Source organism: Magnolia sinica, chromosome 3 (assembly GCF_029962835.1).
Source record: "Magnolia sinica isolate HGM2019 chromosome 3, MsV1, whole genome shotgun sequence".
Lineage (NCBI taxonomy): Eukaryota > Viridiplantae > Streptophyta > Magnoliopsida > Magnoliales > Magnoliaceae > Magnolia > Magnolia sinica.
Window position 1 is genome coordinate 41088618 of NC_080575.1, and position 20809 is coordinate 41109426.

A 20809-nucleotide genomic window follows, 5' to 3' on the forward strand; every position below is an offset into this window, starting at 1 on the left:
TATACCTAATGAGTGTTACCATGTTCATAAAACCAAGATATAAACTAGGAGAAATATGCAATATTTGATGCTCGACACGATACATCTTGCCCGAGCCCAACCCATTGTCGGGTTGGTCACAGGTCGGTCAGGTTGAACCTGCCCGACTTTTAGCCCTAATGCGGGGTGATGCATCGATCATAAACTCGCAGTCATCTCTCCAATGTTACTTTAATAATTATTGATTAAATGGATATGATTAACTAATAGGTGTTATCTTTCAAAGATGATGCCCTACACATGGGGGGTGTTAATTTAAACAGAAGCAGATTGGCTGGTGTAGCGCACACCACCGACCTGTTTGGTGTGTTGACGTTACCAAGTTTTGTGGGTCCCATCTTAAGGTATGAGTAATATCCAAACCGTCTGTACACTTGGTGAGCTCATCATAATGTTTGAGCCAAAAAATAACAAAGATCCAAAGATCAAGTGAACCGCACTACAAAAAGCAATGGGAGATTGAATGTCTACCATTGAAACCCTTTTAGGTGTCACAGAAATTTTAGATCAATATGATATTTGTTTTTCCTCTTCATCCAAGTCTGTGTAACCTTATGAACAAATTAGATGGAAAATAAATGTTATAGTGGTCCCTACGAATGTTTTAACGGTGAAAATCATTATTCCCACTTCTATTTGTGATGTGGTTCACTTGAGTTTTGGATGTGACTCATTTTTGGGATCAAGAACTAAAATGATCTCTCCAAATGGATGAACGGTGTGGATATAATGAATACATCATTGTGGGACCCATGTAACTTTGATCTCCTTTTAATCGTTCGTACAACTTGGAGCTTGAGGAGCATTTGCGCTAGAGCTGCACATGAACCGAGTTAGCTCGATTAACTCGCTCGACTCAACTCGAAAAAGCTCAATTCGACTCAGTTCAAAATTGAGTTTGAGCTGATTTTTTTAGTTCGAAAAAATTTCAAGCCGAGTTTGAGCTTGCGTGAGCTTGACTCGACTTGACTCAGATCGAACCTCAACTCGAATTGACTCGGATCGAATCAACTCGTTGACTCGGTTATTTTGATATTCATGTTGCTTGCCAAGTGTTTAATGAAATGACTCAATGAAACGCTATTTCGGGTTCATGCATTCTTGGTGAGATTGGCTAGTGGCATGGAAGAAATGGATACAATATATATATATATATATATATATATATATATATATATATATATATATATATATATATATATATATATATATATATAACAAACAAACCCATCTGTATTAGTCCTTCAACATACCTGGCCCTTCAAATGTCGCACAGTATTTGATGAAATACATGTATAATGCTACTACTGTTTTGCATTTTGTGAAAAATCGAATGTGCACTCGTGTTTGAGAAAATGTCGCATAGGCTCAAACTCAGCTCGAACTCGATTTGAACGGGCCTGAGCTGGCCCGAGCTGCTGACCGAACAAGCTGAGTTGGCCAATTAGACTCGAGGACCGAGCCGAGCTGAGGTCGAAGTGGGGTTAGTTACTGGCCGAGTCGAGTCGAGTTGTGCGAAGCCTGACTCGGTTCAACTCGTGTACGGCTCTAGTCAGCGCTGATCTCCACATGACAAATACCCACACCAGCTAGGTTGGAGGTGTGTGGTACACCAGCCAATCAGCTTCCGATTTGAACATGGCCTTGCCACATTTACAATGTGTATAGATGGAACTATCATAGGACTAATCTTTTCACTCCATTTCGTCGCCTGGCTAGTAACTACCCTTTAATTTATTGTCCGGTGTAGTTCACTGGGTAGATGTAGGACCGTGTACGGGAAGCAACCTGAGTAACACCCAGATCCATATCTCAACTGGCAGACTGAGTGGAGATACCTCGTTTCAACACTGGTCTTGGAATCGATCCCTAGCGGGGGTGGCTAATATGGAGTGTGTGTACTGACATGCTAACCCAAATATATATATATATATATATACACACACACACATCACCTCAAGAAACCCAGCCAAAAATTCACACAATCCATAAGGTGGATGGACCGGCACACTAAGAACTTGTTGAGAGGGACCGCCCACAGGTGATCAGCGTGGGGCTCACCACGTTGGTATTTGTAATCATAGCCATTCAAGGATGCGGATTAGCTACTGAACTCGACAGTAGCCACCGTCTCGCTACTGACCTGATGTCACCACATTCTGTGCGCCCCACTGATATATGTGTTGTATCCACATCATTCATCAATTTGGAGAGATCATTTTAAAATATGAGGTAGAAAATTAAGTAGATTAAGAGCATAAATGTACCTTACCATAGAAAACAATAAGGATTGAACGCCCGCCATTAAAAACTTCCAAAGGCCACAGATGTTTCCTATCAAGCTGATATTTGTGTTTTCCCCTATTACATGTGTGTATGTCTGTGTTAACTTATAAACAGGTTGGATCTCAAATAATCATTACGGTGGGCTCTACGAAGGTTTCAAAGGTAGGCGTCACTCTCCCCTGTTTTCTGCAGTGGGTCTACTTGATCTTTGGATCTGCCTCATTCTTTGGCTCATGTCCTAATATTATCTCTCCAAATGGATGGACGGTGTGGATACAATGCATACATTATGGTGGGCCCGCAGAACGTGGTCACTTCATCATGGATACTGGCTACTGTCGGGTTCAGTATCCAATCCGCGTCTGCCGTTCAACGCCCGTCTAAGAAAATGGGCCAGTCCAAAATTAAGACTGTTTTATGACTCGGCTGGGTTATACGAAATTCAAGGGCAGGCGTTCCCACCCATTTTGCTTCCTTTTCTTTGACCCACCTTAGTCTTGTATCGGTCTTAGATGGACGAATTCGACTCCATTAAACATTATGTGGGCCAGTCTTCCGTACCAACGGCACCTTAATTTATTTGGGACTAGGTACTGGATATACGTAGGCCAGTGATGTTTTCTTGAAATCCAACCCGCTACTACATCCCCCTTCAGAAAACTCCTATAGTTGTGCACTTGGCCTGATAAAAAAAAACTCAAGATGGGCTCAAAAACTAGGAATCCTATTGAGATGGGACACCCACCGTGATCCGTACGGGACCTCACCCTATTGTTTAATTATAATCTAGGCCGTTCATACCCTTCATCCATTTCAGATGAACGGTCAGAAAAAGGCTCATCCAGTTTGGAGACTCAGGTGGTCCTTCGTGAAAAATTCAAGAGTGGACGTTCCCTTTTCAGATACATTCTTAATTTAGATCGGGCTGATATTTGGATGTTGAGGGTTTTCTCAGGTGACACATCTGATAGACGGATTGGATGGTGTCGATACATGACGTGGAACCACACCTGCCCCGTAGCACCTTAAGCATACGGGACGACCGGTACCAATCCGTATTTTCTAATAAAAGATGGACGTGAAAACAAAATCGTCGACGACTCGCAAATACGAGAGAGAGACTGGTAGGAGAGAAGTCTCTCTCTTTCTCCTTCCCCTTTCTTCCTCTTCCTTCTCACCAGGTACGCTCTTAATTCCTCCTCTTCAAAACCGCCCAAACCTCAATTAATAAACAAAATAAAATAAAATAACCCCAATTAATAAACAAAATAAAATAAAATAAAATAAATCTTATTTTCTGGTTCTGTCAATCGCGATTCATCTATTCCTTCACCCCCATTGGATTTCCCATACATACATTCCAATCTCCAATACACCAATATTCTCTCATGGCTTCCGTCGCTGCCGACGAAGACGCTGATGCTGTCCTCAGCGACGTTGAAGCCGAAGATCCTTCCCCTATATCATTCCAAACCGAAGACATCTCCGCCGACCGCATCCGACAGCTCATTGCTGATCTCGACCGTGAGCGCCAAGCTCGAGAAGCCGCTGAGGCCGCAAAATCCGATCTCCAGGCCTCTTTCAACCGCCTCAAGGTCCTTGCTCACGAGGCCATCAAAAAGCGCGATGAGGCCTTGCGGGAAAAGGAAGATTTGGTCCGTTCGAGCGAGAAGCTCTCGTCGGAATTGGAAGATTCTCTACGGCTGAAAGATGAGGCCTTGAAGCAGAGGGATGAGATTGCCTGGCAGTTGGAGGAAGCGGTCAAGGCAAAGGACTCGTCCCGGGCCGAGATTGAATCCACCGCTCAGATGCTTGTCACTGGCATTGAGAAGATATCTGGGAAGGCCAGCGGGTTCAAGAATTTCTCAGCGGGCGGTCTCCCAATGTCGCAAAAGTACTCAGGCCTGCCGGCCATCGCCTATGGGGTCATCAAAAGAACGAACGAGATCGTCGAAGAACTTCTCAAGCAGGTCGACGCGGCCACCAAGTCTAGAAATGGTGCCCGTGACCAGATGGAGCAGAGGAATTATGAGATCGCCATCGAAGTTTCTCAGCTCGAGGCTATGATTAATGGGTTGAGGGTAGATCTAGGGAAAAAGGCTGCGGAAGCTGACAATTTGGAGAAATCAGTCGCTGAGAGAGATGCGAAGATCGCCGAGATGGAGAGAGAGATGTCAGAGATGAAATGTATTGGGGAGGAGTACAATCTCAAGCTGAGGAGCTTGGAGTCGAAGGTGGATTTGCAGAGGCCTTTGATTATTGATCAGTTGAATTACATATCAAAAACACACGACCGGATCTGTGAAATTATTAGGACAGTTGTTGGTGCAGATAAATTAGACCAAATGGGTTTTTCTGACTCTGTGTTCCTATCGAATGAAATGGATATGGATGAGAGTTTACGCGCTTCTCTGACTGGGATGACGTCTATCTATGAGCTGGCCAAAGTGGCGGTCGAAAAGGTGACGGATGGAATGGAAGGGAAAAACTGTGAAGTAAAAGGTCTGAATGAGATGATCGCTCGGCTGGTAACAGAGAAAAAGCATATCGGTTCTTTGCTTAGAAGTGCTTTGTCAAGAAAGGCAGCATCAGACCCATCTTCCAAAGCGAGTGAGGTTCTACAAGTTGCGGAAAATGGCCTGAGAAGGGCTGGGATAGACGTCAGATTTAATGAACTTATTGGGAATGGCGAGAATCTGGATGTTGATGATGTGGCAGATGGGTTGGAGGCGGAGGAGGATGAAGTCTATACATTGGTATGTGTTTCCATTCATTATGGTGCTTGGGCTATTTTGGATGAGTCAAGGCTTTGATTCGTCTTTGTGTTTCTCAAGTTTAAGGTCATATACAGATTGAATGTATTTTATGTAGGCTGGTGCTTTAGAGAAGATCGTCCAGGCATCTCAGCTTGAAATCATCGAGTTGCAACATTCCATGGAAATGCTCAGGTATGCCTGCATTGTGATCGTCCAGGCATCTTTTTTTCTTGCTCTTTTTTCTTTTCCTTGAGACATTTGGTTATTTTGAACTGGTAAAATGGTGAGTGCTAAGCTCTATGTGATTCGAGCGTAGTTTGGACTTTTGTGTACAACATGGTACAAGTACTTTACAGCCTCCTTTTTGTAGTTTTATTTCTCTCAGTTAATTATTAACTAACTTGAAATTGGCAACAGCACAAATATTTACAATCTGAACATATTTATTATTGGTTGGGATGAAGGTTACTCTTTTAGTTGGTGATTGAAGTCATTGCTCAAAAAGTCTAAACCATTATTTAAGCAACCAATAAATATTTTAAGTAATTATTAGTAATATTGCTTTAAAAAATGTTAGTAAGTAATCACGTAAATGCCAAATCTAAAATTATTTTAACGATCTTGACATGAGAACCTAGAAGTAGTGAAGTGATAGTACCCAATATGGGTGTTATGAGACTCATTCCTAACCAAAGTATTCCCTAATGGTAATGGTGGCCATAGAAGCCACCAGTGTTACCATTACAAGACAGGCCGTAACGGACGTTGAAGTCTTTTTTTTTTTTTGGGAAAAAACCTGTATCAGTTCTGTAATGGCCATTACAGGTCTACTTTTTTATTTTTTTCATAACGGCCATTATGACCCTTAACATGCAACAGTTGCCACCATTACTATTACGTAACAACCATCACGGCATACCTTGTTCCTAACATATGAGAACATATGTAGTGTGCATGTTACGTGTCAAACTCAATTGCAATTTGCTAAGTGTCAAGTATGATGTGACAATTACTAGGTCAAATATTGGGAGCTTTGTGGATGATATTGAACTTTAACTTGGCTAGATTGGATTCTTGTGCAATCTGCACTTTTGTACCTAATGAAACCTAGGAGTTGGTCCCATGAAAGCCCAGGAGTGGGCCCACAATCAGTCCTCATAGAGAACAGAGAATTGGGTTCCACAATATGCCTGGACAGTTGCGGGCCCTGATAATGGTCTAATGAATCAATCTATTGGCTCCATGAGTGGTCGATCATTTAGTGGACCCCACATGTGATTTAGTCAAACTGTGGGTCTTCAAGTTCATCTTATTTAAACCGTCAAGTCCAATTTTGAAGCATATCCATATTGTAGGTGGGCCTAAAATTGGAGACTAATGGGTTGATCTGTCCGTTGGCCCACTTCTAGAGATATCCAATGGTTGAAATTTACGGTTTATTTATGGTCCCCAGCCATGTATGACGTTTTCGAGCCAATCGGATGGCGGGAACCCTGTGATCTTGCATTCTTCACCAGTTTCGGGCCTCTTTAACGTGAACGACTTGATTTCCTCGGATTCCTGGCATGTAAATTCTTCAGTATTGGTCCTCTGGAGTTCGTCCCTTGCTCTGGTGACTTCGGAGCATCAAATCCACGCTTTTGATACTCTTTTTCAATCAACGCTCCTTATTACATCCTGCAATAAAAACACGATTAAATTATGACATTAGGCGTTATCATGTACATAAAATCAGGCAATAAATGGGGTCTAATATGCAATATTTGACCCTCATCACAACCCCCAACCAGCATTTTGCTAGTCCCGAGCAAAACATGCGAAAAAATAATTTCAGAAATAAAAGACAATTCCTGTAAACCCAAGTGACTTGTGAACCAATAATTGAGATGCGAAAATTCTAGGATACATGAATGGTGAGCAGTATTTTTTTTTTTTGGAATCAAGCTCATGGTAAACTTCATAATCAAGTTCAAAATATTAATCCATTAATTAGAACAATTCTAAACATCGAGTTCCATGAGTGTATAGTGTAATCTCGACTTAAAATCATTAAGAGATCCAATTGTCAATTTCATGATATCATTGGTAATTAACAACGAAATTCATGACAACCAAAATTGAAACCAACACTTGCCTTACAGATTAACTTTTCATTCTATCAGCCTTCGATTTTTTCATGAACAGTAATGCCAAGGAAGGGAATCAAATCCTCACCTATAGGGAGCAAACTTATGGTAAAGATTGTACACCTAACCCTTTTCTCATGTCAGCCATGGGGAATCGAATCTACACCTATAGGGAGCAAACTTATGGTGAAGATTATGCGACTTACCTTTTCAATTCTTCTTACTGAACATGAATTTTTTATTTTATTTTATTTTTTTATTATTTTATTTTATTTTATTTTTTTCAGGCTAGTTCCTTTCATGCTTAGTGAATACTAAGTTAATCATTCAATGTGTAAGCGAGATGTGTCCTATGAAATCATGACTCAATCAATGTTTACAACTTCTAATCATGGATTAATAACTCGAACTTAACTGTGAAATCTAACAGACAACTGAATCTAAGAATCATAAATTACCAACATCACGTCTCTTTTAATTCTAAATCCAAGATGATTGTCAAAATCACTTCAAATTCACAAGAAATTTCAGGAAAAATTAAAAATTTTCACAATTTTTGCTCAAGACCATAAAAATACTGATTAAGTAGCCTAATCTCCCACTCCCAACCTAAAATCTACATTGTCCTCATTGTAAAAGAAATAATCATGCAATGCACATGGGACAACGAAAATAAAAAAGGAGTGATGGAAAGATAGTACCTGAACGAAGAATCAAGAGGCTTTCTCAAAAATATCAACGTAAAAGCGAGTTAGCACAAGAGAGAAATCAACAAAAACAAAATAACAAAAAGAAGATCCTACCTACACCACTTTCGCAGGTACTCTCGATTGCATTTAGCGTATGCAACAAGCTTTTAAACCCCTAGGTTGCCCCTAATGGACGAGTTGTAGTCTCGTGAGGGTTTGCAGCAATGTTATCCACAAACATTGAACTAACTAACTAGGAAAATGAAATGGAATGAAAAGCTGGGTTGCCTCCCAGGAGCGCTAAGTTTAACATCTATCCTAAAGCAGTATAAAACAAACTACCCTAGTCCTATGAAAGTAGGAAACCTACCTATACCTCCATCAGACTAGGAGATCAATCCTAGTAAACAGGATCAGTCAGAGGTATGGACATGTCCTCTAAATCAACTTTCTCGACAAATGGCTTTAAGCGATGTCTATTTACTTTAAACTCCTCGCCATTGTCAGGATCTCTTATCTCAACGGCCCCATGAGGATACGCAGTGACCACAATGTAAGGGCCAGTCCAACGAGATCGAAGCTTACCTGGAAAGAGATGTAATCGAGAATTATATAAAAGGACTTTCTGACCAGGTGTGAATGATTTCCGTAAAATACGTTGGTCATGAAACGCCTTCATTCTGTTCTTATAAATTCTCGAGTTCTTGTATGCATCGTTCCGGATTTCTTCGAGTTCATTCAACTGAAGTTTGCATAGCGAGCCAGCGTTGTCCAGATTGAAATTCAATTTTTTTATTGCCCAGTAGGCTTTATGTTCCAACTTCACAGGCAAGTGGCAAGCTTTCCCATAGACAAGTCTAAAGGGAGACATTCCAATAGGGGTTTTAAACGCAGTACGGTAAGCCCATAAGACACAGTCAATCGGATTGACCAATCCTTACGGTCAGGGTTAACCGTTTTCTCCAAAATGTGTTTGATCTCCCTATTGGAAATCTCAACTTGCCCACTTGTCTGTGGGTGATATGGGGTGCTCACCTTATGAGAGATATCATATTTCTTTATTAAACTCTCGAATGGCCTATTACAAAAGTGTGAGCCCCCATCACTAATGATAGCTCGAGGCGTTCCGAATCGGGAAAGGATGTTCTCTTTTAGGAATTTAATGACCGTGCGATGGTCATTATTCCGACACGGAATCGCTTCAACCCATTTAGTGACATAGTCTACAGCGAGCAAAATATATAGATTTCCAAAAGATTGGGGGAATGGTCCCATGAAATCAATGCCCCAGCAATCAAATGCTTTTATGATAAGGATGGGATTCAAAGGCATCATATTTCGACGGGACAATGCTCCCAATTTCTGACAACGCTCACAAGCCTTGCAAAACTCATGAGTGTCCCTGAACATAGTGGGCCAATAAAAGCCACACTGCAAAATCTTGGCCGTGGTCTTTTTAGCAGAAAAGTGACCACCACAGGCCTGTGAGTGACAGAAGGAGATGACACTCTGATGCTCATCGTCTGGCACACATCTCCTTAGGATCTGATCTGGACAATATTTAAACAAATATGGATCGTCCCAGAAAAAGTTGCGCAACTCGGCAAAGAATTTCTTTTTATCTTGTGCAGTTCACTGTGTCGGTATGGAACTTGTAGCAAGATAATTAGCAATATCAGCGAACCAAGGTGAATGAGAGACTCTAAACAGTTGTTCATCAGGGAACATGTCATTAAAATGGGTCGCCTCAAGGGAATCAGAAGTATTAAGGCGAGAAAGGTGGTCGGCCACTACGTTCTCTACTCCCTTTTTATCTTTAATCTCCAAATCAAACTCTTGGAGTAGAAGGATCCATCGTATCAGGCGGGGCTTAGAATCATTCTTAGAAAGAAGATACTTAAGTGCCGCATGGTCTGTGTAGATAATGATCTTGGATCCGATCAAGTAGGACCTAAATTTGTCCAAGGCGAACACTACGGCTAAGAGATCCTTTTCCGTAGTCGAGTAGTTCACTTGGGCAAGATTTAAAGTCCTACTCGCGTAATGAATGACGTAGGGCCTCTTATCTTTTCTCTGACCTAGAACCGCTCCATGAGCATAATCAGAAGCGTTGCACATAAGCTCAAAAGGAAGGCTCCAGTCGGGTGGTTGTATGATGGGTGCACTAGTCAACATGCCCTTAAGCTTAGTGAAAGCTTCCTGACATGGCTCAGTCCACTCGTATAGTGCATCCTTTTGAAGTAGATTACATAAAGGACGAGAGATGAGACTAAAGTCCTTTATGAATCTTCTGTAAAACTCAGCGCGTTCTAAGAAGGATCGCACGTCACGTATGTTTTTACGTGGAGGTAGGTTAGAGATTGCCTTATCCACCTCGATTCCTTTGGACGAGATAATATGTCCAAGGACAATTCCCTTATGAACCATAAAATGACACTTCTCCCAATTAAGTACCAAGTTCTTCTCTTCACATCTTTTCAGCACACATTTAAGACTTTCTAAACACCTGCTGAAAGATGAACTGAAAACAGAGAAATCGTCCATGAAGACCTCTAGATATTTCCCTACCATGTCAAAAAAGATACTCATCATACATCGCTGAAAGGTGGCAGGGGCATTACATAATCCGAATGGCATCCTTCTGTATGCAAAGGTGCCGTAAGGACATGTAAATGTGGTCTTTTCCTGATCCTCAGGGGCGATTTCAATCTGATTGTAGCCCGAATACCCGTCAAGGAAACAGTAATAGGAATGACCAGCTAGCCTTTCCAAGATTTGATCAATGAAGGGCAAAGGAAAGTGGTCTTTCCTCGTAACGGTATTCAGCTTCCTATAGTCAATGCACATTCTCCAACTAGTAGTAACTCTAGTTAGCACGAGTTCATTATTGGCATTGGCTACGATGGTGATCTCGGACTTCTTAGGAACTACCTGAGTTGGACTCACCCATTGACTATCGGATATGGGGTAGATGATACCCACATCCAATAGTTTAAGAACCTCGGCCTTAACCACTTCCCTCATGTTTGGATTTAGTCTACGTTGTGATTGCCGAGCGGTCTTCGCATTATCCTCAAGATATATACGGTGAGTACAAATCGAGGGGTCGATCCCCTTGAGGTCCGCTATCATCCATCCAAGGGCTCCCTTATGCTCAATGAGAGTAGATATAAGCATACTCTCCTGTTCTTTCTCCAGGTGGGCAGAGATCACCACCGGGTACGTCTCATCTTGACCTAAATAGATATATTTCAAATCAGAGGGCAAAGGTTTTAGGTCAAGCTTCGGCGGCTTGAGGTTAGACGGTAGAGGCACTACATCAGTTTGGGGCAACTCTTCAAATTGTGGCCTCCACCGGTTAACTTCAAGTACCGGTGCAGTATCAAGCAAGGCACACGTTTCCCTAATCATGTCATCGTCAAAATCATAGGAGTGGGCCAGACACGTCTCTAGAGGGTCCGAGGCCACTAAAGATTCAATCATGTTAATGTCGTGGAAATCGTTATCATCCTCTAAGTTTCTGCCGTTATTGAAAAAAATGTTTGACTCCAATGTCATATTCCCAAAAGACAGTCATGACACCACTCCTGCAATTGATAATTGCGTTTGAAGTAGCAAGGAATGGACGACCAAGAATGACAGGAATCTGAGTGTTCATGTTATTGATGGGTTCGGTGTTCAGGATGATAAAATCTACAGGGTAGTAAAATCTATCAACTTGGACCAACACATCCTCAATTATCTCTCTTGGTATACGAACAGAGCGATCAGCAAGTTGTAGTATGGTTAGGGTGGGTTTTAATTTACCCAAACCTAACTGTTTGTATACCGAGTAGGGAATCAGATTGACGCTCGCTCCTAAGTCAAGAAGTACATGATCAATTCGGTGGTCCCCGATTACACATGATATGGTTGGGCTACCGGGATCTTTGAATTTCTGTGGCACGTCTTGCTTTAGGATGACACTCACTTTCTCGGTCAAGAAGATCTTCTTTTGAATACTCTGCCGCCGTTTGGTCGTGTATAAGTCTTTCAGAAATTTGGCATATGAAGGTATCGGTTTTACGATATCAAATAGAGGAATGTTGACTTTCACTTGTTTCAACACCTCTAGGATATCCTGAGAGTTAGAGAGAGGTTTTGGTGAGATCAACCGTTGGGGAAATGGAGCAACTGGCTTTTCTAGAAGTTCCAGTTCTAATTTTTGTGGAGCCTCACTAGATCCATCATTGTTGTCCTCTTCTGGTTCTTGAGGCTTTTCGGGCCTAACCGGAAGGGTTTTATCAATGATCTTCCCACTCTTAAGAGTGGTGATGGATTTAGTGTGCTCCATTTGATTTGAAGAGCTGGGATTACTTATCTCGTATTGCGGTTTAGGATTGGGGAGCGGTTGTGCAGGAAGCATCCCCTTTTCTATAACCGTCATACGTGAATCCATCTTTTGCATAAAATCTCGCATTGCCTGGGTCAGCTCTTGCATGGAATTTTGAACCGGTTCTTCTTGAGGTTTCCCTTGAATTGGATTTTGATTGAAGAAACTTTGAGGGGTAGCAGTTTGTTCATTTCTCCAACTAAAGTTTGGATGATTTTTCCAACTAGGATTGTACGTACTAGAGGTCGGTCCATTGAAAGGTCTTTGATAAGTATTTACGGCATTGGATTGTTCATTCAACACTTCTCGAAAGGCGAGTATCGTAGGACAATTTTCAGTTGTATGAATGTTACAATCACAGATGCCGCAAACACTTTCATTAACCTTATCCTTCTTTCCTTCCATGGCCTCAACTTTTCTTATGAGTGTAGTCACTTTATACTTGAGATCATCCTCTTCTTTCAAGAGATACAATCGACCTTTCTCCTTAAATTGAGTCGGCCTAGACATGGTGTTCGATTTTGGGTAATAGTCCCATGATTGTGTTTTTTCAGCAAGACTATCGAGGTAATCCCGTACCTTGTCAACATTTTTATTAATGAATTCTCCATTACACATTGTCTCGACCATTTGGCGCATGGAAGATGTCAGTCCATCATAGAAAAAATTTGTAATGCGCCACGTTTCAAAGCCGTGTTGTGGGCATGAACTGACCAAATCCTTGAACCTTTCCCAACATTGGTAAAATGTTTCATCCTGCTTTTGGGTGAAGTTCATGATTGCTTTTCTAAGGGTAATCGTTTTATGATGTGGAAAAAATTTCTTTATAAATTCCCTTTGCATATCATTCCATGTGCCAATGGATCTAGGACGCAGTGAATGTAACCACATCTTAGCCTTCTCCTTCAAGGAAAAAGGAAAGAGTTTCAGCCTGACTGTGTCCTCAGACACATTTTGAAAATATAAAATGGCTATGATCTCATCAAACTCTTTCAAATGTAGATATGATTCTTCAGATTCAAGCCCATGGAACTTAGGAAGGAGTTGGATAACCCCTGGCTTGATGTCCATATGTCCTGTATTTTCAGGAAAAATCATGCATGAGGGTGTACTCAGCCCCGCTGGTTGTAAATAATCCCGTAAAGTATGAGGCGGGGGTGCTTGATACACCTCATTCTCATCCTAAATGTCCTCCACCCTAGGTTGGGGTAGAAGAGGTTGGTTTTCAGCCATCACTTCAATTAACTCAGAGGATTTCGAGTGGTGTCTAGTCCTGCGATGGATAGTTAACCCCTTAACCAATCCTCCTTCAGTCAAGAGACGTCGAGTGTTGTCATGGGCCCACTTGGGCATGAAACACTCGCAGCCCTCAATCAAATTCGAAACCTAATCCTAAGAAAGGAAAAGAAAATCTAAAAAGAAAGAGAGGGTTGGAAAGAAGTTACCAAATTGGAGTCCCTAAGTTAAAAACCTACAAAACAAAACAAAACAAGTCAGTTTCTAAAGAGGAGGTCTGGAATTAGAAAATTCTTAACAAGAAAGATAGAAGTAGACTAGTTTCTAAAAGAAGAAATTTCAAAAAGAAAGTGGAAATTTCTAAAATAAATTAGGAAAGTCCTAAACTAGAAAGTAAGTTACTAAAAGAGATCTGAAAAATTGAAAGTAGAGAAAAAGGTTACCGAATTAAAAATTTCTATCTTAAAAGCCTACAAAATAGGAAAGTTAGTTTCTAAACAAAAATTCTATAAGTAGAAAATTTCTGAAAATAAATTAGGAAACAAAGTTAGATTCTAAAAGAGATAGAATTAGAAAGTTACTAAAAATAAAAATAGAAAGTTAGTTTCTAAAAAGGAAAGTTCCAGAATTAGAAAGTTTCTAAAATAGAAAATCTAAACCTAAAATTAGAAAGTTTCTAAAAATAAAATAAAGGAAAGATGAGTTAGTTTCTAAAATTAGAAAGAATTTCTAAAAAGGGAAATAACTAACCTAGTTTCTAAAAACAAAAGAGGAAAGTTTCTAAAAATAAACTATTTCCTAAAAATAGGAAAATACTAAAATTAGAAAATTTCTAAAATTTAAACCCTAATTCTAAAAATAGAAAAAGTAGAGGAATTAGAAAGGGATTACCAATTTAGAAGTTTATGTCAGGATCCTACAAAACAGGAAAACAGGTTAGTTTCTAGAAATTAGAAAAACCTAAACCTAAAGTTAGAAAAATTCTAATCTTAAACTATTCCTAAAACTAGTTAATTTTAGAAAACGAAACCGTTAGTCCCCGGCAACGGCGCCAAAAACTTGTTCACTCCCCAAGTATAGGGTTGTGATGTAGTAATAAACTCGGTGAGACCGAGGTCGAATCTCGGTAGAAATAGAACTAGCCTAAGATGAAATCTAAATCAAATATAAATTGATGAATAATGGTGAGAGATTAATGTAAAACTTAAGAGAAATCAGAGATAAGAAACTAGGGATTCAGAGGATCCACTTGTAGAGATCAGGGAGATCTTATGCCTGCTTCAAAAATCATGAAAATTAAACTGAACTTCCTCTGATATAATTTTAAAGAGATGAAAAGTATATGAATTAGAATGGATTCTATCACCAAACCATACCCAGGAGACGAAGCAAACAACAGAATTAAACTAATTAGCGACCAATCAACATGCTATGAAGGTTAGGAAGGGTACCGTCATCCTACCATGCCCAGGAGACGATGGTGAACAACAGGGCTTCCTGACGTCATAAACATAAAAGGAAGGAACATGCTCAAAGCCATTGCAAACCCATTGTAATTTTAGTCACAACAGACCATTAAAAACTAAAAACACTCCCTTAATAAACTATAGTCGGTATCAGTTCAATATGAATACAAAACACAAGCGAAAGAGTCCCCCATCACACTACAAGCTTCACCTCTTAGCCCTAGCTAAGAGGTTCAGCCACTCATGGACATGATGAGGCTATAATCTCTAGAAAAATTCATAAACAAAAGAAACTAAAGAAGAAGAAGAAAAGCTGAACCCGTCTCTACTCTTGTCTCTCTCTCTCTTCTTCTTGTTCCACGTCCTTGCTTCCCAACCCCTCCTCTTCTCCACGTTTTGGAACTTTTTTTTATAGCTGCTGGAGTGGTGGAAATCGGATTTGGAAAGCTATCGCACGCGCAGCGAAAGCCTTTTCGCAGCCAAGTTCGGGGCTTCATAACTCTCGCGTTCCTTGCATTATTTCTGTAAAATCAACATCTCTTGGAAGTATTTTGGCTGGCCTACACGATAGACGATTCAGATTTGCCATATGATCAAAGATGGTGGGCCACAACCGCCTGGAAAACCGGATTTCGCGGACGTGCGTAACCTTTCACACGTCCAGCGCTGTCGTGATCGGTGGGCCCCACAGAGGTGCTTTCATGGAAATCCACCTCGTCCATTATATTCAGGATGAAATTTCAGTCAAGAATGGGTGGTTTTGAACGTCCATTGACGCGGCCCAGTGGAGAAATCACAATAAAAGTACTTTTGAACGTTGCAGTGTAGTCCGTTTGTGGCCTCTGTACCGCATACGTGTGTACGTATGGGTCCGAAATTTCAACATGGGTTTGTCATATTCGAAGCCATCTACAAGATGGACGGTTTAGATTAGCCGTACGGATGACAGAGGTGGCCCACAACCCATGCTTTATCACTTTCCACCTGCGTAGAGGATCAGGAAGAAGAAGGGTTCAAAGAGGTTTGGCTTTCCATCAGAGGGTCCAGATACATGCTTTGGGTGAATTGATGTTCCACATAATAAGGGAAGGTTTGGAATGGGGATGGAGCTAGAGATTACCCCATATGTGGGAAATTCTTCTTGGAGATGTGGGCGTGTGATTGAGGCTAAGGACAAGCAAGGTATTATGTAACGGTATTTGTCAGCATATCGACACAGGTCCGTTATTATTATTATTATTATTATTATTTTTTTGGGGGGGGGGGGTGATTTTTTTTTTTTTTTTTTTTCTGGACATGTATTCGCTGGTGTAACGGCCAGTTCTTTGGTAGGAATGTAAGAATATGTTTGGCAGGCAGTGTCAGCTTGACTTGCTAAAGTCGACCGAAAAGGCCCTAATCAAACACAAATCAAGCGTGCATTTGTGGATTAGGGCCATTACATACAAATACAATTAAAGAAAAAGATGGAATCATGAAAAAAAAAAGGGGGGGGGGGGGGGGGGGATGGTTACCCCATTGTTCCAAGATTTCCAAAAGTGGTCCACTCCATAGTTCATTAAGTCCTACTCAAAATTTGTGTCGATCCTCAAAATAGGCCTAGATTTAGTTTAAAATTAGTTTCAAAGCTTTCTTCATTGTTGAAATGAATAAAGAAGTTGAAGAACCAGAGAATTTGAAAATAAAATCCTTCCATAATAGGCCATTTATGGCTGTATCGGCCCTGTAATGAGGGGGTTATGGGGTATATTTGCCAATACAGCCCGCTTTTTCATAACGGACCAATTCACCCCCATATCGCTAAACAGGGGTGACTGTTTCCTTTAAGTATGGCCGATATGGCCCGCCGTATGACCATTTTTAATACAATGAGGACAACTACATCTAATTTGTTGAATCAAAACCTAGTGCTATTGGTCAGAGTTAAGGGGTAGAACATTTTTGTAGCTGAAGGGAGGAACAAACTGCAAAAATCCATCTTGAAGCCTCCTAGGATGCATGTCATGGTATCTGGTGATGGTGATGGGAAAGGAGGGGAGCGGAAAGAGAATGATCCTGTTATGGCCAATGAGATGAAGATCATAGATGGAGAAAAAAAGGCAGAACTGATTTTCTGCCTGATAGGTTTGATGGGCGAGAGGTTGAATAAATTGATGGGTAAAAAATCATCAAGAGGGGCTCGTGAGTCATTGGAGGCAAAAGATGACTGAAAAGATGAAGGATGTTTGCCAGACAGATATTGCTTCTCCAAAATGTTAGTTCAGAAAAAGAGTGAATTTTGGAATAATTTTCCGATTGAGAAAATCTCCATTTCTCACAAGATTTTGGCTGGGAAAAAAAAAGCACAATCTCAAAATAAAGTTGGCTATCAAGAAACCTCTATCCAACACCCTTTATAATGCACTCAAAAATGATGGTGATGGTGATGGGAAAGGAGGGGAGCGGAAAGCGAATGATCATGTTATGGCCAATGAGATGAAGATCATAGATGGAGAGGAAAAAAAAGAGGGCAGAACTGATTTTCTGCGTGATAGGTTTGATGGGCAAGAGGTTGAATAAATTGATGGGTAAAAAATCATCAAGAGGGGCACATGAGTCATTGGAGGCAAAAGATGACTGAAAAGATGAAGGAAGTGTGCCACATAGATATTGCTTCTCCAAAATGTTAGTTCAGAAAAAGAGTGAATTTTGGAATAATTTTCCGACTGAGAAAATCTCCATTTCTCACAAGATTTTGGCTGGGAAAAAAAGCACAATCTCAAAATAAAGTTGGCTATCAAGAAACCTCTATCCAACACCCTTTATAATGCACTTTTGACGTCTATCATGTATGTGAGCTTTACATGGTGGTTCATGGATTATTGGACAGAAGTGTTGTAGCCAAAGTAGTTTTATGTCTCAAGATGAGTGGATATATTCAAGTAACATAAAGAAGATGGCAGAGACAAAGGATGATGATGAAACCTTCCAAATCTCTCCAATCTTGGCCAAGAGGATGGGGATGGGTCCATGATGTATTTCCATGAAGGTGGAAGACATGGAGTTACCAAAGGAGGAAGCTAAAAAAAAAAAAAAAAGATTTGAGGCTTCAATGTGTTAAGGAGCTTTCTAATATTGCACAACGTGGTCCAATAGTAGTGTGTGAACCATCACTGGACTCAGAAGACAGTAAAGTAATCATCAGTTACAGATCCATGTGGAATTCAGCGAAAGTGAGGAAAAACTAATAAAAATCCAAATCTTTTGGCAATTAAGTCTTCAAAACCACCTGACCCTTATGGATGAGGTTGCAATTAGAGAAGGCTTTGGCATTGGAAGATAGTGAGGCACAAAAAGGCCATTTCGAAGGGACAAAAATTTAGTAAACTAAGAGAAACGTGTGAAAGCGGGTGTCAAGTAATAGAGAATGGAGAAAAGTTGGATCAGCTAGTGCTTTCTAGATCCATTATTGTTCATAAGGGGTGGGGTTGGTCCTTTCAAGATTCGAGGGAGAATCTTATGGAGCATACTGCCTCATCTGATCCTTTGGGGCATCTGGAAGGAGCAGAATAAAAAGGGTGTTTGAGGATGTTGTCCTACGCGATGCAACCAAGGAGAGAATAAAATGGCATCTTATTAATTGGGGATGGATGTCAGAAAGTATTCAAAAAGGGTACTAGCACCCGGTTGGATAGATGCTTGATCAAGGTCGTGAGGGGTGGGCCAATCAAGATTGTCATATTCATGTCTTAGATCCCTGTTGAAGCTTTTGTGCACAATCTTGGGAATTCAGGAGCTAAGGGTATTCGCAGAGATAGCAAGGGCAATACATAATTTGTATATTTAGTCCTTACAATGTTGGAAACTCAAACCAAGATGTCTTAAAAGCAACCGAAATTGGGCCAACTTCTATTTGGAGTGGTGTGGCTAGGTGGATGAGATAATTGTCAAAGAAGATTTGAAAAGTGCTATTCTATGGCCACCGAGATCAAAATATTGCCCATGGAAGTGTTATTTTATAATGTATGTGAATAAAGGGATGTTGGCTCCATCAGCTTCTCCATCTTATTCCTTGGGAGGCTAATTCCATTGTTGATTCATTGGCTAAAGGAGGTGTAAATTGATCTTTATATGTGGGGTGGTTCCCGATGCATTGCCTCAATGTTTATTCCCTTTGCTTATTTTCATCCTTTTAATAAAATTCTCATTGATTACAACAAAAACAAAGAGGAAAAAAGAAAGAAAAGAGGAAAAAAAGAAAAAGAAAAAAAGAAAGAAATTAGGGAGAGATGGCATCAATTGCCAAGTTTCTTAATGAAGATTCTCACTTGTAATGTAAGGGGTTGGGGAAATTCTGGTGTAATGGATGCTTGTATACTTTTCATCACATTTATCCACCAGGATATTCATTAGCAAGTAAACAACGGTGCAATCCGAATCTCAGGTGGGCCACACTAAAGGCCAAAACTTCCCCACCACTCATTTATTTTCACAAGGGCACTTTTGTCAAATTGAAAAGTATACAAGCTACTCTCGAAGTAGGGGTACAAAACTAATGTAGGGGCATTTTCAGCCTTTATGTACAAAACTAAAGGCTCGAGTGGGTTTGCCTGTGGGATGCTGGGGCACACTTGGGGTGGGCGGCCCATGTGAGGCGGGCCCCACCTGTGTGAAGCGGGTGGCTTGTGTGAAGCAAAACCCATGTGAAGTGAGGCCCACGAGGGGGGTTCGGCCGAAGTCCTAACCCATGCGACGTGAGGCCTGGGCTATGAGATAAAGGGATTAATTTGCCATGCTCTATCAGTTCGAGCTTTTAGAGCAAGTGGTTAATTATCTTGCATCTAGGTAGTATCATAGTAGCAGGTCTCGTGTTCAAGACTCTTCACCGGAGGTGATTAATGAAAGGGCATTTTCACACCGGGCTCGAGTGAGGTTGCCTATGGGATGCAGTAGCATTTTCACACCGGACTCGAGTGGGGTTGCCTGTGGGATGTAGGGGCACACTCGGGTTGAGTGGTCTGTGTGAGTCTGGCCCTATCTGTGTGAAGCAGGTGGCTTGTGTGAAGTGGGGCCCACGAGGGAGGTTTGGTCGAGGTCCTAACCAGTGTTGTGAGTAGCGTGCGTAGTGTAGCAGTAGCGTACGCCACGTAGCGTAGCGTAGCAAAATCGCTACATAGCACAACAAATAGCGTATATCCCCTGTAGCGCATGCTACAGGGGTCGTAGTGTACGCTGCGGACGTGTAGCATGTAGCGCAAGTAGCACGCGCTACCTGTTCTTTTTTTTTTTTTTTCACTGTATTAAATAGTTGTGAACTCACACCACAAGCAAGCACTTAAAAAAAAAAACCCTTATTCGAAAGGGTTTCTAAACGCAAACCGACGCTGCTCCTCTCTCCACTCTTCAATCTTGCGATCGAAAAGCCCTTCGAAGGGGCTTCTTTGGCCGATTGTTGGAGACTACAAGGAGCTCCATTTGGTGCAGTTTCATCAACAATGGAGAAGAAATGACGGAGAAATCGGATTTCCCCTATTCCGGTTGTAATCGGCTGTGGAGCTTCAACTTTTGCAGTTTTCATTGATTCAATCTCATCTTGAGACAAAAATAGGTATGCTCGTTCCTTTTTTTGAATTTTTTTGATGTACAATGAAAATAACTTGGTATTTTGAGTTTTTTTTTATTTTTCATTTTTTCCCTTTTAAAATGCTGGTTACTGTCTTTTTTTTGTTCTTTATACTTTTTTCCATTTCTTTTTCTGTGGTATGGCCCACGTGGGGCCCACTGAGGTCTGTGAGGGGGTGGATGTGCATTATTTTCTATGGTGTGGTCCACGTGGGGCCCACTGAGGTGCGTGAAGGGG

The 20809-nt window shown here is 41.0% G+C and overlaps 1 protein-coding gene and 1 non-coding gene across 2 annotated transcripts in view; both read left to right on the top strand.

The window, feature by feature from the left end:
• The first annotated feature begins 3412 nt into the window (after positions 1 to 3412).
• LOC131239835 (uncharacterized) overlaps positions 3413 to 20809 on the top strand; it is a 31735-nt gene continuing 14338 nt past the window's right edge. The window contains exons 1-2 of the mRNA XM_058237713.1: positions 3413 to 5081; positions 5197 to 5273. Of these exons, the coding sequence (XP_058093696.1) occupies positions 3714 to 5081; positions 5197 to 5273 (1445 nt within the window). The 5' untranslated portion in view covers positions 3413 to 3713. The remainder of the gene's footprint in view (positions 5082 to 5196; positions 5274 to 20809) is intronic.
• On the top strand, positions 12957 to 13063 carry LOC131241635 (small nucleolar RNA R71). Its single transcript, XR_009169195.1, has one exon. It is a non-coding gene; the product is annotated as a small nucleolar RNA R71 (small nucleolar RNA).